The sequence below is a fragment of the Monodelphis domestica genome, chromosome 4 (genome assembly GCF_027887165.1).
Source record: "Monodelphis domestica isolate mMonDom1 chromosome 4, mMonDom1.pri, whole genome shotgun sequence".
NCBI lineage: Eukaryota > Metazoa > Chordata > Mammalia > Didelphimorphia > Didelphidae > Monodelphis > Monodelphis domestica.
In genome coordinates this window covers 31,405,924-31,420,939 of record NC_077230.1, presented here as the reverse complement: position 1 = coordinate 31,420,939, position 15,016 = coordinate 31,405,924, and the positions used below count along the sequence as shown (strand labels likewise).

The 15,016-nt window shown below is 31.0% G+C and overlaps 1 protein-coding gene across 10 annotated transcripts in view; it reads right to left on the bottom strand.

Annotated features, from left to right (window-relative positions):
- Positions 1-15,016, bottom strand: part of DMD (dystrophin) — a 2,399,796-nt gene that overhangs the window by 1,405,188 nt on the left and 979,592 nt on the right. For 9 of the 10 annotated variants that reach the window (XM_007493357.3, XM_056797113.1, XM_056797116.1 and 6 more), the window contains 4 exons: positions 14,803-14,973; positions 7,007-7,186; positions 6,563-6,691; positions 4,790-4,960 (listed from right to left, as the gene is read on the bottom strand). In XM_007493357.3, the coding sequence (XP_007493419.2) occupies positions 4,790-4,960; positions 6,563-6,691; positions 7,007-7,186; positions 14,803-14,973 (651 nt within the window). The remainder of the gene's footprint in view (positions 1-4,789; positions 4,961-6,562; positions 6,692-7,006; positions 7,187-14,802; positions 14,974-15,016) is intronic. The other variant, XM_056797114.1, reaches the window with a different exon arrangement.

Genomic DNA, 15,016 nt, shown 5'->3' with positions numbered 1-15,016 from the left:
GAAAGCAAGTAAGAAGTTAGAATCCTAAGCAAACCATGCTTAAGGACATTCATACTCTAGTCTGTGTCCCTCACTAGCATCTTCACTGTCCTGGTTTTATTAGCTTGGTCTTCTTCCCATGTCCTTCATCCATTTCCTTTCCCATTCCCATTGTGTACAGTGAAATAAACAGTGCCTACTTTAACTTCAAATAGGCTGTTTGAAGAGCCTCTAGGGTGTAAGTGAAAGGGTACTGACAGAGGGAAGGGTCAAAAGACCTGGGTTTGTCATCAATAAACTGTGACTTTGGTGGTTCTCTTCACAGGACTTGAACTCAGTTTCCTCATCTGTAAAATATTTTAATCAAATGATCCTATTGTTTAAGAGCTAGTTAACCAAGAGGATGATTTAATTTGATCACAGTGTATTCAGATTATGTGCTATGTTAGATATTCTAAGAAACTCTAATAAACTAAGGCTTCTAATTAATTTAAGTACATATCAATATTTTTCTCTGATATATATTAGGTAAGTATATCCTGGGTTTTATTACAAAAAGATAAAAACAATATTTAATGTTCTGTAAATTCCTAAATATCCAGAAATTATTCCTATATTTTTAGTGTTTGTTTTCCAAAGAAATAAATGGGGAAATAGGTGTTTTTTTTTTCTAAAATTCGACAAAAACAATGTTCTTTTGAAGGAATAGGTATTGATGGGACATATGTTAGGTAGGCACACACATTGACATTGAAGTATTCCCCCTATCTTGTTTTAAGAAATTTAAAGGCCTTTTATGTCTAAATAATTCATTCCAAAATAATTTTTTGTTAAGTTCATTAGGAAAATATAATATTTTTCAACTAAATGCTTATTTTTGTTTCCCATAGTATATTTTAAAATATTACTACAAAATTACTCATTTTCACTACCAAATAGGAAACTTGTGGAATATATAGAAAATGAGAAATTAATGGTACATTTACATTTACACTGGAGGAACAGTCAAGCTTTCCCTTATGAATTTGAAACACAGAACAAAATAAAACAACTCTACTCTGTAGTTTTACCTTCTAATAAGTACCATATTTTATATATTCATGATAATACAAAGTTGTATAAGTAACAGAGACACTAAAGATATGAATATTGACATATATATTGCCAGATTGGCTAACAGGGATATTTTTCCCTTTTTGATATTAGTCTATGAATTTTAATAACATTTTCAAAACCCTACATGGAAACTAAAGAACATATGGTGTATATATCATGTAGAATATAAACTTTTCCAGGAGAGCCAAGTAGAAAAAATTATTACTTTATGTTCCTTGGCTGCTAAGGACAATTATTTAATATTTCATGAGTTATATAGAAAAAAATGAATGATTTTAACTTACATAAAATATGATTTGGTATGTAAATTTTGAATATCCATTTCACTATACCATGTGACAATGAAAATATGTATGAAACGTTTATGTAATAGACCGAGAAAAGGAAATTTTGCTACTAAATATAAGATTATTAAAAAGTCAATGTAGTATGTTTTCATAATTTGTCTGTTTTATGTTATTCAAATAGTATATCTTATACCATAATTAAAGTGAGAAACGGCATGGATTCTGTAATTATCCAAACACACACAGAGTAGTAGTTTTTATTCTATCATCTCTTTACTCTATGTAAATCGCAAAAAAAAAAAAAACTATGATTATTTGTAACTCAGAGCCAATTACTATAATTTAAAAAATCAAATAAATTTAAAGCTTCAAATTTCTTCTCATTCATAGGATCTAATCACTGAAATTTAACCACTGCATTTCTATCCTTAGTTCCCAATAAACTGTACATGCCAAACCTACTAGAATATACAATCAACAGCCAACCTCTCTCAGGCTACTATTTTATCTTTTCAGACTGGAGCATGACTTGGAAATCTTTTTGTCATATGTAGTTTAATCAATGCTTTGATCTTTTCTTTGCTCTCCATGGCTAACACTGAGCTGGTCTTATGAAATCTCTTGGTTTCTGCATCTTATCTCCTAATTATTCTTTCTCCTTCATTTCTGGGAGGAAGGGAAGCCATAACTCCATAATACTGAAAGGTAATCAAACTGTCAATTCGAAGGATTTTGGCTACTCCCACTTAAATGTTCTATTGCCTCTTGGGGCTTCTACTTCCCAATCCAAAGCATTGTGCACTTACCCTCCCTGCTGGTTCAGACAAAAAACCCAACCATGCTTCTTCTCTCACACTTTCCCAAGAACCAAGAGTTCCCTGCTGGAGAAGTGAGGTAATCGAAAGAGTTTGGTCTTCAATAATTATGACTCCAGAGCCTTTGGAAGGAATCTCTTAAAAAGGAATGTTTATCTCCTCCTTTTGACTCCCAAGCAACCTCTATTCACTATGAATTGTTTTTCACAGGTCCTTGGGTGTCCTTAGACTTAAAAAACTAGAAAATAAACTACTCTTACCAAAACGATTTTCTTCTTTCCTGGCTGTCATCCCCCAAAGTCTCCAAAACTCTAGGGAGTTTGACTTTTAGAAGCTAACATAGGAGCAAAAAGATCTAGATAGTCAGTATTACTAACTCCTCTTATCTAACTATTATAAGCCTTGTAAAACAATGCCATATAACATCCTGAACATATTAGCTTTAAAATAATTTTCTGGATAAATGAATAAATTTATGTTTATGAATCTTCAGATTTCAGAGTATATTGTCCACAGAGTATTTTTCTGTACATGAAGTACAGTCACTGATGACCTATATAGATTATAAGTATTTTGAAAAATCATAACCAGGTCACTTAATCCATGTGAAATGGGATAGCTATATTCATGTTATGAATGATATATTAATTTATGATGTTTATTTTTTTGTTTTCTTTATTTCTTTAACACATGAAAAATATATTTGCCTCAGTTACTTGGGACTATGGCTTTATCCCTAGGGAAATGATCAGAGGTACTGCTAGTTACAAATCCCATAATTGTGGATGCCTGTTGAAAGTCATTATATTTTAGGATCAGAGTTTATTTATCCTTATATCATAAATTTAACATAGACTACTGTTGGAAAAATTCTAATTCTTACAGCTTTTCCTTTTAAATTGTGGTTTATCTTCTATCATAAAAATTAGAATATTCTCAGCAAGTCATGAAAACTCAAAAACTTAATGATAATAATAATAATGTGATGGTATACATTTTTCCATTTTTTTGCATAAAGCAATTTAAAATTATTGGTTAAATTTCAAAGAAGCATTTTTTCTAGAATTGAAATCAATTGTCTAGGCATACTGTAAATTTTCTTTGAATATGATAAAGCCATGCAGAAATCCTCAGATGGATCAATAAAAGAGACTGTCTTTTTTTCAAGGCAAGATCATTTAAACAGATAAATCTAGGATAACAAATCACATTATTTGTTCACAAGTTAATGTTTCAATAAAAATGAATTTAAATAAGCTAATAATTTCTTGCGTTGAGATATCTTGTCCAGAGTGGATACTATATATTTAATGTGACATGATATCTTATATATTTGTAATTAAAAAGTAATTTAATGGTAATATCTTAACATATTAATAATATATAGTATAATATATGGTCATATGTAATAATAACCATAGGAAATTCTCTTAGGAAATCGTGACCAAAACTTTAATCATTTTAGCTGCATTTTCATTTCTAATAAAATTCTCCCTTCTAATGCCTTTGGAAAGATGACTTCCAAATATATCATGTCATTTCTAGGAATTCATTTAAACCACTTTAAAAAGTCATTTTATTATTTTATCACTTGCCTGACATGGTGTTATTCAATGTTTTATTCTTTATTTTTTCTAGGATTTTTCTCTGTTATTTGTAACTTCTACATTTTAAATATACTTGTTCCTATATAAACAAATTTTACTTGTCTTTTGTGCTTTAAATGATAGCTTATAAATTATCTGAAAATTTATCGGGGCACGTTACTAAATATTGTTTTTAATATTTTGCATTGTAAACCACAAAATAGGTATATTCATTAAAATACTTTAAGTCATTACTTGCATTAGTTTATGGTATGCTCAACACATAAGATTCCACTTTGAAACAGGCATACTTTCTTTAATTGAACCAGGAGTTTGAAACTCTGACATGCAATTGCTCCATATCCTCTGGCTCTCCATTTTAGAGTAAATACAAACATGCATGTAAAATTACAAAATTATGAAATATATAAGCTTTGCAGAAATTTCTTTTTATGGCCTGAGCACTTCATGACAAAATGCTTACATAACAGTATGGACCTGAAATTGGGTGGGTAGGGGAGTTCAAAACAACACAAACATATACAAAGAATAACATTGGTACCTTGATTCATGCAAATGTACAAAGTCTCATTTCATACTGATTCAAGAATATGTACGAAAGGACACTATCATATTTGGCAAAATAAGCTGATATTTCTTTTAGACATTTTTGTGCTTAAAGCATGCTTTTTTGTGCATTCATCCTGCAGATGATCCCTGAAAAAATATATATGTAAACCAGTGCAGAAATAGCTTATAGTCCTATGAAAGTCATGACAGAAAAATGCTTTTGTCTCATGTGTCTCATGTGATTCATTATCAACATATATTTATCGAGCATCTACAATGACAAGATTCAGTGGCAAAGTTTGCTTAGGTACATTTGGGCCTTTATTTTTCTTGGAAAACCTTTGCTTTGAGGGTTAAATGGACCCCCCAGTGCACGGCATAACCTTCGTAAAAGACCACTTAGTACTACTTTCCACCGTGGAGCAGATCTTCCTACCTTTCCAGTCTTAATTCTTTGAGAAATAGCTGCAAATCGATGGTTGAGCTCTGACAGTTTGGGCTCTATTACTTTCCTGCAGTGATCGCCACGATTTGTCATCAAGTTTATAGCCTGGTCATGCGTAGAGTCCACCTTTGGACGCATATCATTCAGTTCAGCCTTTAAGCACTATAGTCCGTGAGCAAGAGACAGGGCTTGAAGTTAGTAATAAATGAAAAGGGAAAGGGAGAGAACATGCAAAGGAATAGAGAGCAAGAAAAAAAAAACCCAACTTTTAAAAAATAGGAATAAAGGGGAAGATGTGAAATATCACAGAAAACAGGTTATCCTTAATATTTCAGTTTTACACACCTGTCTATTTGAAGTTTATTTATGCTAGGAAAAGACAGAAGACGTTTCTAACCTTTCTATCTAAGCAATCTATTACTTGGATTAATGTCAGTGGTAAACGTAATATTTTAAGTTTAGTGAAAGTGTTATCCTTACTGAATTTCACAGTTGTGAAGCCACCAAAATTCTATTACATTCACAGGAGGGAAGGAGACTAAAGAGCAAATTTCCATTTATTTCTAGCAACGGTGCTTAGTTTCTTGTTTTATCATATTGAGTGCCAAGGAAGAAATTGTTTTTCTTATCTGATGGAGATCCTGTATCAACTAAAAAGATAGTAGGATAGGCTCTGATGGATTAGCTGGGGTAAAGAGTTGCAACAAGTTAAATGTTTTGAAATTGCAAAGGCACACAGGACTAGTAAAATATGTACCAATTCTACATATATGGAATATCCCGTGAACAGGGATCTATTTTTAATAAAGACTACACATCATATCTGGTTTCCCATTAGTCCAAGGATATTTCTATTTAAAGGGAGTTTATGATGTTCCTTGTTAAAATGAAAACCTTCAAGTAGGCTCTGTGGAATATGGCACTTGCTTTTTTTTTTTAGTATGACATTCTCTGAAGGAAAAATTCATCAACAAAAGTTGAAAATAACTCAAATACCTTAAAACAAAATAATTTGTAGATAGCAGCAATAATTTGTAGATAAAATAAAATAATTTGTAGATAGCAGCAAACCCAAACAAATATAGTCTTTCCTTTCAGCAGAAGTAGCTAACTTTCTTTAGAAGAAAAGTGATATTGCCCTTTTTCTATGAAGGAATCCTTTTCTGACGTTCAACAGGGAGCATATTTCTAAAATGTGTTTAGTTCATAGAAAAGTTCATGAAATTTTGAAATACATAAAAGTAAAATCTATGACTTTAATTATTGGATGCCTCTAACTTTGAATAATTTTTTAAAAAATCAGCCATTCTTTCATATGATTTACTTCTATTATTTCAAAATTCTAGATTACTGAGGTTAGGCAAAAAAAAAAATATCTGTGCATCATTTGTTGGTTGTTTTTTTTCCCCCCATCCGATTATAGTTTGGAATTATTCAGATAGTCAGTTGAGTGGGTAGCTACTTTCTGCTTTTACTAAGGACTAGATACTATACTTTGGAGCATTATAATATATTATCAAGAGAAATCTTGGAGATTTTTTAACTGCAAATAAGGATGGTTTGTGTCTAGACCTGTCCAGAGGTAAATGACCTCTCTGGATGCCATCCAGACATATACTTCTGCTTGATTCTTTAGCATCATTAAACCATCCAGAAGGAAAGCTATTTCAAATTTTTTGGACGTTATAGGATCAAGGACAAATAAACTTGACACAAACTGTTGCGACAAATGAAAAATGCTCTACAGAATATATAATTTGCTACCTTAAGTACATCTTCTTTTTGCTGAGTTTTCTTTTTCTCTGATTCATCTAATAATATTTCAGCATGAGAGATCCAGGCTGTGATGTGAGTTACATTTTCATCAAATGTTTCCATGTGTTTCTGGTATTCCTGTGGTCAAAAAGAGAAAAGACTGATACATTATTAAGGTTTTCTAAAAAAGTGTTTTTAAAAGAACTGTTAAAATTTGCTAGCATAAAATGTGACAAAATTAGAAGAGATCTCATTGTTTTATAAGGGAAATATCTTTATGTTTACAGATAGAATGTCATAAAGGGAAACATTTAGAATTATAACTAATGATATAATCACAATGCATAGAAGATAAAGGTGGAGTTGGACTTAATTTTCTGAATCAAATAATATTTATATATTTAGTGGAAATTTTTAACATTTTTCATGATAGGACAAGAAAACTGTCATTACCAACAATAGATTCAACCATTCTTCTGCTCGAGACGTTACTGCAATCCAGTTACTCTTCAAAAGGCTGAGTTTATCATCCACCAGATTTTCCTTTTTGCCCAGTACTGTCTTTAGTGATGTTCCTAAATCAGTGATGATCTTTAGCTGAGGTTGTCTTTTTTCGATCTCTTTCTGAGTAGCCTATGAAAACAATCCATATTAGACTTATCCTAGCAGTAAGCTTTATTATTAATGCAATAAAATTGCAAATTATCATCACAGGAAATTTTCTAAAGAGGTTAAATCTACTACTATAACAAAACAAAACAAATAATCTACTACTATAACAAAACCAAACCATAAATCTGTAGTAATGTATTATTTATTATTTTTGCAATTTTATTATATTCATTTACATATATATAATGTACCTGCCCAAGCATATATTCATGTTTCAAAATAAAAGATTTCTGCTATATCACTAATATTTTTAAAAAATCTTTTTATTTCATTAAATATTTCCCCGATGTTTTAACAATATTTTTTTAAAAATTGAGTTTTCTCATTTCTTCCATTTTTCCCTCTTGAGGAGGCAAGCAATCTGACAGTTGATAATACTTTTACAAATATCATTGTAACTTCATGACAAACTCAAACTCTAGTGGAGTTTCTAGATCAAGTAGTAGCAAATGATTGACACTAATGGTAATAACCCAGGGAACTAAGATCTTACAAATAATGAATTCACCAGAATCCATCTGATATTACTCTGCTCGCCCTATCACAGACAGGAATGAATGCTACATTCCAAACCTTCTGAGCTGTGTTCACTCAATAAGGGTACAGAAGGTCCAAGTGTATAAAAGTATCTCTGACTGAAGACTAATGGAAACATCAGAACCATTACTGTCCTCTTCAGATGATATAGAACTGGAATGATGCCATTTCATACCTCTCCACATTCTTCCTGACTATGACAGCTGTTCCATACATAGATAGACCCAATGCTAAAACTGAAATCATGGATTATGTCTGTAAACTATGAAGAACTATTAACAGATTTGTGAAGATTCTGGTAACATTCCAATGAGAATGAAAACCTGATAGTTGCCATTTTGCAAAAATAGAAACTGAATGAAATGCTGTTAGCAAATAGAAAATAAGTCACACCTATGTGGAAAATAGCCTATTCCAAAAGATTACATTTATTAACTGTGACCTAAACTAAACAAAAAAACACATCCCTAGTCAAAATGGAATTATTTTTGCTATCTGTCTCCTGGCCTAGAATCAAATATCTACACAAGACCTCCATCAGCCAAGCACTTAGGAAGTGTTTATTAAACTCCTCCTATGTTTGTGGTAATGCACTTAACGTATAATTATAATTAATTCTATGTTTTGGTCATATGAATATGAATGGCTAATTATGCTTGCAATAATGCAACAGTAAATATGCATGAGAATTTAGCAAAAGTATGTAATATAACCACTAACATGGCATATCTAGTGCTTTCGTAAGCAGAAAACCTCTTGTTTAATGACTCACTAGATAATATAGATTGCTGAACTGTTATTTATGTGCTTGCATTTATCAAGGATTTTAACATAAGCATGAGAAACTCCATGTTTCAGAAGAGCTTACATCTTGCTGTGGTAAGTCAAATGGTTTTAAAAAAAATAATCTAGACTCAATAAACATTGTATTCTTCCTGGCTTTTAGTGAATTATGATAATAAAAAATTCCCTCTTTTGTGTACCCCCAAGGAGATGATAGATATTTTGTTTTTAAGTCTCCCAATGTGGAATCTACTCCCTCCAACATATGGACAGTTCTGTTGGAAGGTTTACTGAGCATTGAATCTATCATTTCTTTGTAATTTACTTTTTTCATTTAATATAATGTTTTATTTTCCCAATTACATGTAATGATTTTTGAAAAATCTTACTTTTACCTGTCAATACAATTTTAATCATCATTTTCTGACATTGAGCATCTGATGTTCTCTCCCTCCCTGCTACCCCTCTGCTCTCTCCAAAATGGAAGCAACATGATATAGGCTGTACTTATGTTATACAACAAATATTTTCATATTTGTCATATTTTGAAAGAATATACATATCATTTATCCTAGAGAAAAAAATTTATGGGGGAAATAAAGTGAAGAAGGGTATGTAAAAATTCTTTGTAATTTCTACCCATTGCTTCTTGTCTTGCCTTCTCAGGCCAAAAGAATGAATCTAATTGTACTTCCACATGGACAGTTAATTGTTACAGTGAATATAAAGGTTTTCCTAGAGTCAGGAAGACCTAAGTTCAAATCTAGCATCAGACACTTAGTAGCTTTGTGGCACTGGGCAAGTCACTAGACCCTCTTTGCCTCAGTTCCTTATCTGCAAAACAAGCTAGAGAAGGGAATAGCAAGCCACGAGAATATTTTTGACAAGAAATGGGGTCACAGAGTCAGTTATGATTAAAATGACTCAACAACAACAATGGAAGCCCTTCAAACACATGTTTCTCTTAAGTTTTTTTCCCTTCCTCAATTCCTTCATATGATTCTAATATGAAACCTAGTAGTACTCTTGTGTTATTATCTGGATTGATAGATCACTTTAACTGATTTTACTAAAATTGACATTTTGTACAATTTCCTGGAACTTTTCTTACACACAAAAGGACAGAATCATGGAAGGTTGTTGTACCTTCATAGGTAGTAATTTAAGACTAAGTACCTAGAGGAACCAAATTTTCTGATACTTAAACTTTCCAGACCAAGTGAATAAGGCAAAGGGCATTACTTTCTTTCTTCATGTAACTTAAAAATAAAACTATGTATTATTTTTAATTGCTATTTTTGCCTTATGTTATAATTTGTGGTTATAGAATATATTTTAAATTGTTAACAAGATTAAAGGCAGTAACAAAACAAAACCTCAAAGTCTCAAAAAAGTTTTAAATTTTGTTTTACAACAATGCACACTTAACTTTTTGTTAATAATTAATACATGAAAGTAAAATTTTGGTGAAAGCAAAAAGGAGCAGATATTATTGTCATAATTCCAATGACAGTGAATGGTGGCTCTGATGGCATTTAACAGATGTTCCATTTTTTAAGTAACAGCTGTTTGATGCATTCATTGTATAAAGTTGTATAAATCTGTATTTATTTTATTGTATAAATCTGCTGGTTTGATTTCACTTCACAGATAAATTAGTATGCTTACTTTTTAAAGTGGTGATATGTAACTTTTGCAAGAGAAAATAATAAATAAACAAAATGAAGTAATTCTCGTTATAGAGTGACATTTTGAACTAGTAGTTCCTGTGTCTTTTTAGGGAGTTGAAGTAATTTCACAAAGAATGCTTATTCAGAGATTTCAGTTGCTTCTGAATTTTGAAAGATACTATTTCTTTTCTTCTACATTTTTATTATGTGAAGATGTTGTATTTGAATTGCAGAGCATTATATGTAAAACTGTGCACACCTTTCATATGTATTTGTGAATTGCAAACAACCCTAAAAGTATTAATGAAATATTTGTAATTAAGTCCCAAAGACTTTGAGGATAATTATACTTTGCATCAGAAGGCCAAAATCTCTTGGGACTTTATTCTAGTCATAACTCTGAATAAAGTAAACCAGTTGATTTAAAAGAATGATGTTTTCAGAATTTGAGTAATAATAAAAGAGTAGTGCATGCATTTATTAATTTCTCTTTCTTGTCTTAAGCATGGAAATATTGATACAATAGATAAGCCATACTGGATTTGGACATAGTAAATAAATCTATGTCCTGGATTCAGTAGTGATTTTATTGAGAAGGATGTGAAAAATCATATAGATTATATGAATCTTAATTTCCTCACTTGTAAAATGGGTATATTAATATCTGTACTACCTACATGTCAGGGTGGTTGTGATGAAAACACTCTGCATCTTGTAAAACATAAGATTTATTTTTTTGTTTGTTTTTGTCATTGATAACCAGAAGACTTAGTTCAAATGTTGTTTCTGACACTTAACTGTGTGACTAGGGGAATTTACTGTGAAGTTCAATATCCTGATCTATAAAATATCTACAATAACATGTGTACTACCCAACTTTGGAGGGCTGGTTTGAGTAAAGTTTTTCTGTTAACCTTAAAATTCCATATATATATTTGTATATATGAATTATTATTTTATTATTTTAAAAGTTATCTGTGAAATGTAATTCAGTCTGAATGATCGTTTATATCAGGAGTTTTCTGACACAGACAATTTCTCATTTTATGATAAAATAAAACTTTTGGTTTAATCAAGTCTTCTAAGAAACACTGCAGATTCTAAGAATTTTTAAAATGTTAACAAACATGGGGAAAATATAGGTTTGAAATTTCCAAAAGTTCACAGTTAGAATACTTTGTTTGATTAACACAACTAATTTTGCAATATTATATTTTAAGATGTTCTTAGATGTTTTTTGATTATCAGACAGAAGCAGACTATCTTCTATTTTGAAATGATAAAATATAATTTTACAAAATTATATAAAGTAAATTATTATATTAGATATCAAGCTGTTTTGAAGTTTATCTTCATCATACATATTATACATTTAATAAAGAAGAAATATATATTTCCTATTTTATAAGTATTTTAATTTCATGTCATTAATAGGTAATAGGGTTTTATGCCAAGTACATACTATATAATTTATGACTGACTGAAAAGTAGACAGGAATTCCAATGAACATTTGAATAGTCAGAGTAATCTGGTGTTATAGAATATATGATGAATGGGATTATTTGAATGTTTGAGATATGGCATGCTATACTTATATATTAAATTGGATTAGGTGATCAATACTTTGGTATGCTTTTTAACAATTATCTTAAAGTATTTATTATAAAAGAAAATGTATATACTAAATGTGGAGAGATAAAAGATCATTAAGAGACTTGTTAAAGGTTTAAGATTATGCATGTCAGCATAAATAAATTGGAAAACAACAATGCTTTATTTGAAATTGATTGCTTTGAAAACTGAAAACTCTCCAGGTAGTGCCAAGTTTACTCTCGTGACTGAAATCAAGATGAATAACTGATTCATTTCTTTATATATATGATATTTTTATTTGCAATTAAATGAATTCTGCAATTGTCAAGTAATTAAACTCTTGGATTTTACTGACTCTTCTAAGCAACCTTGGAAATACTGTGAATATTATTTAAAAAGTGCATTAACTAAAATGAAAATAAATGCATGTATGAACTTTAATAACGATAATGGATTTTGAACGGTTGGGCATTGTTTTTCATATTTTTGTTCTTAGCATGGTCTTTTATTCATACTACTGTGAGGACTTAACAAAAGTATGCTAAAGTTATCAATGATATAATCATATAAAGAAAATATTTATATAGCCCAATACATAATATAGACTTTACCATTGGCCAATCAGAGAATAAAAATGAAAAAAAAAATCTGAAAGCCCTAGAGTTGTACTTCATGAGACTTGATTTGAAAGCAAAAATTACTATAGCTACTAATACTTATTATTATTATGAATTAAAAGATAATATTCATAAATGTGTCCTATTCAGCTATAAATTCTCAGGATATATAATTATTGGAATAATATCAGATGCCTTATGCATTAATAAAAGGGAAGATGTTATAATTTAGATATTACTATTCATATTATTCTTGTGACTAGTGAGTATCAAACGGGGGATAATTAACAGCTCTTAAATGATTTAAAAATAGCTATGTAAAATAATAGAGAGCAAAAGTAAAAAAAATGTTTAAGAATTTAAAATAGGAAATGTGAAAAAAATCCACTTTTCTGAGCATTTTTTTATATTGTACAGGATTAAAACTTTAAAACAAATGTGAAGACCAATGTTTAGGGTACTTTGTTAGGTGATGGCATCACAAAGACAAAATTGAGACATAGATTGCTCTCAAAAAAGTCTACTATTACTTATATTTAATTTGCTACATTTTCTTTCTATCATCAAAAATATATTTGTTCAAGTAGACATTTAAGTTTTATATTGTAAAGGCTAATATAGAGGAAGTGTGGTTTAGTGGGGAGAGACTTAGCCTCAGAATTAGGTTACCCTGAGTTTTACACCTATTTCTGATCCACAATGATTATATGCCCCTAGGAAAATTGTTAAATCTTATTATCTCAGACAGCATCTAAAAATACTGAAAAATTGCAAAACTACATTGGTAAAGAGGATTTCCTTGTAGGGATTTTAATTCATAAATGACTGGACCAGAAAAAGGGGGGGGGGCTAATCTAGATTGTACAAATATCATAGTGGAGAGATTATAATTATTTTATGCATATGAGTTAACATAATACTATCTACTGAGATTTATTAGAGAGGGATGATAGAGCAGAAAGAATTGGAGTGAACTTTGAAAAGGAGAACTAAAATCAAATCCCTACTTTCCTATGAACTTGGACAAGTAACTTTATCTTTCTTCTTCTAAAAATAGGGAATAAGAATATTTCATTTTGAGCAAAGTGCTTTGCAAATCTTAAAATATTAGAAAAATAAGAAAAAATAAGAATCAACCTGTTGATTCTTGGGAAAGATGAAATAGTCTACATGATATCTAGAAAAAAAGACAAGGCCAACATTTTAAAAAATTTCTACTATTCTGCTTTGGTGAATTATAGACATTTTCCCTCTCCAGTGCCATTGATACCCTACTTCATTGCTGTGCTCATCATCATGAAATGGAGTTCCATTAAACTCACACATATACCTCATTGAATTGAGATAATCAGAGAGATTACTTGATGTAACAAAAGGTATGAAGTAAATGGAAATTGGGTCTAAAATGCTCTTTAATGAATTCTTTCCACATTCTGTATAGGACTGTGGCTTGGAGAGATATTCTATAGCTAGTTCTCATTGGCTAACAATGTAGTGATGAGAAGGCTCTTTGATTAGCTGAGAACACATTCAAAAACAGCTGACAGCTTCAGCCTATATACCCTTTTAACCATTTTCTCTCCTGTTTGGGATCTCAAAGTTTCATTTGCTCACTATATTGAGTGAAAGAAAATGCTATAAGAGAAGAGAGCTTGGGATAGTCTTATCCTGTGACCCTGTGAAGGTCCTTAACCTCTTTCTTTATTTTTCCATTTTACATGAAGGATATTGGAAGATATTTCCTTGTGAATTTTGAGAGATCAAGGGGTCACTTAGGCATCCTGGGATTCAAGAGTCTGGGTGACCATCAGAACCTGAGCCCAGCGCTCCCTGCAACAAGGCATGATCTAGTAGCATTCATTGGACTAGAACTTGATAGGACTTTACTATGTAGAAATTGAGCTCAATTGAATCTATTTCTCTTGGATCCTGAAGTAGTCCTGGGAAAAATGGGCCCTTGGGATATGACAGAATTTTTTTTTTGTATTTTATTCTTCCTATATCATCAAAGTAAATATCACTTTATAAAAACTAGTGTTAGGTGGTCAAATGGAACTGATCTGCTAGTCAATGGTGGGAAGACTACTAGTAATGGTTTAAGCTAATGGTAGTAGCAGGAAGACACTGGCAAACCTCTCTTGTCGTGATCCCCAAATTGGAATTTTGGGTCACTCCCCAAATGAATGACATATGCTGGTTGGATATGGCCTGCCTGGCTCTGTGACAGTAACCCAGAATGTTCCAGTAGCATTCAATGAAAGTTTTAGAGCTTTGGGGAAAAGGGAACATAGAACAAATAATGCATTCACATTTTTCTATGCAAGAATTCCCATTTGCATGTATGTTAAAAGAACACATCACAATAAGTGTTTTTACCTTTCCCCAAGCAATCTCAGCATCCAAATTAGCAGGCATTCCTTCAACTGCTGATCTCTTTGTCAGTTCTGTATCTGTAGCTGCCAGCCACTCGGTTAAGGCATTCATTTCCTTCCGCAACTTCCTCGACAATTTCAAACATTTCTCAAACTGTTGCTTCTTTTCTGTTACCTGAGGAGAAAAAAAATGTATATAAATAGGAATATTATCAGTT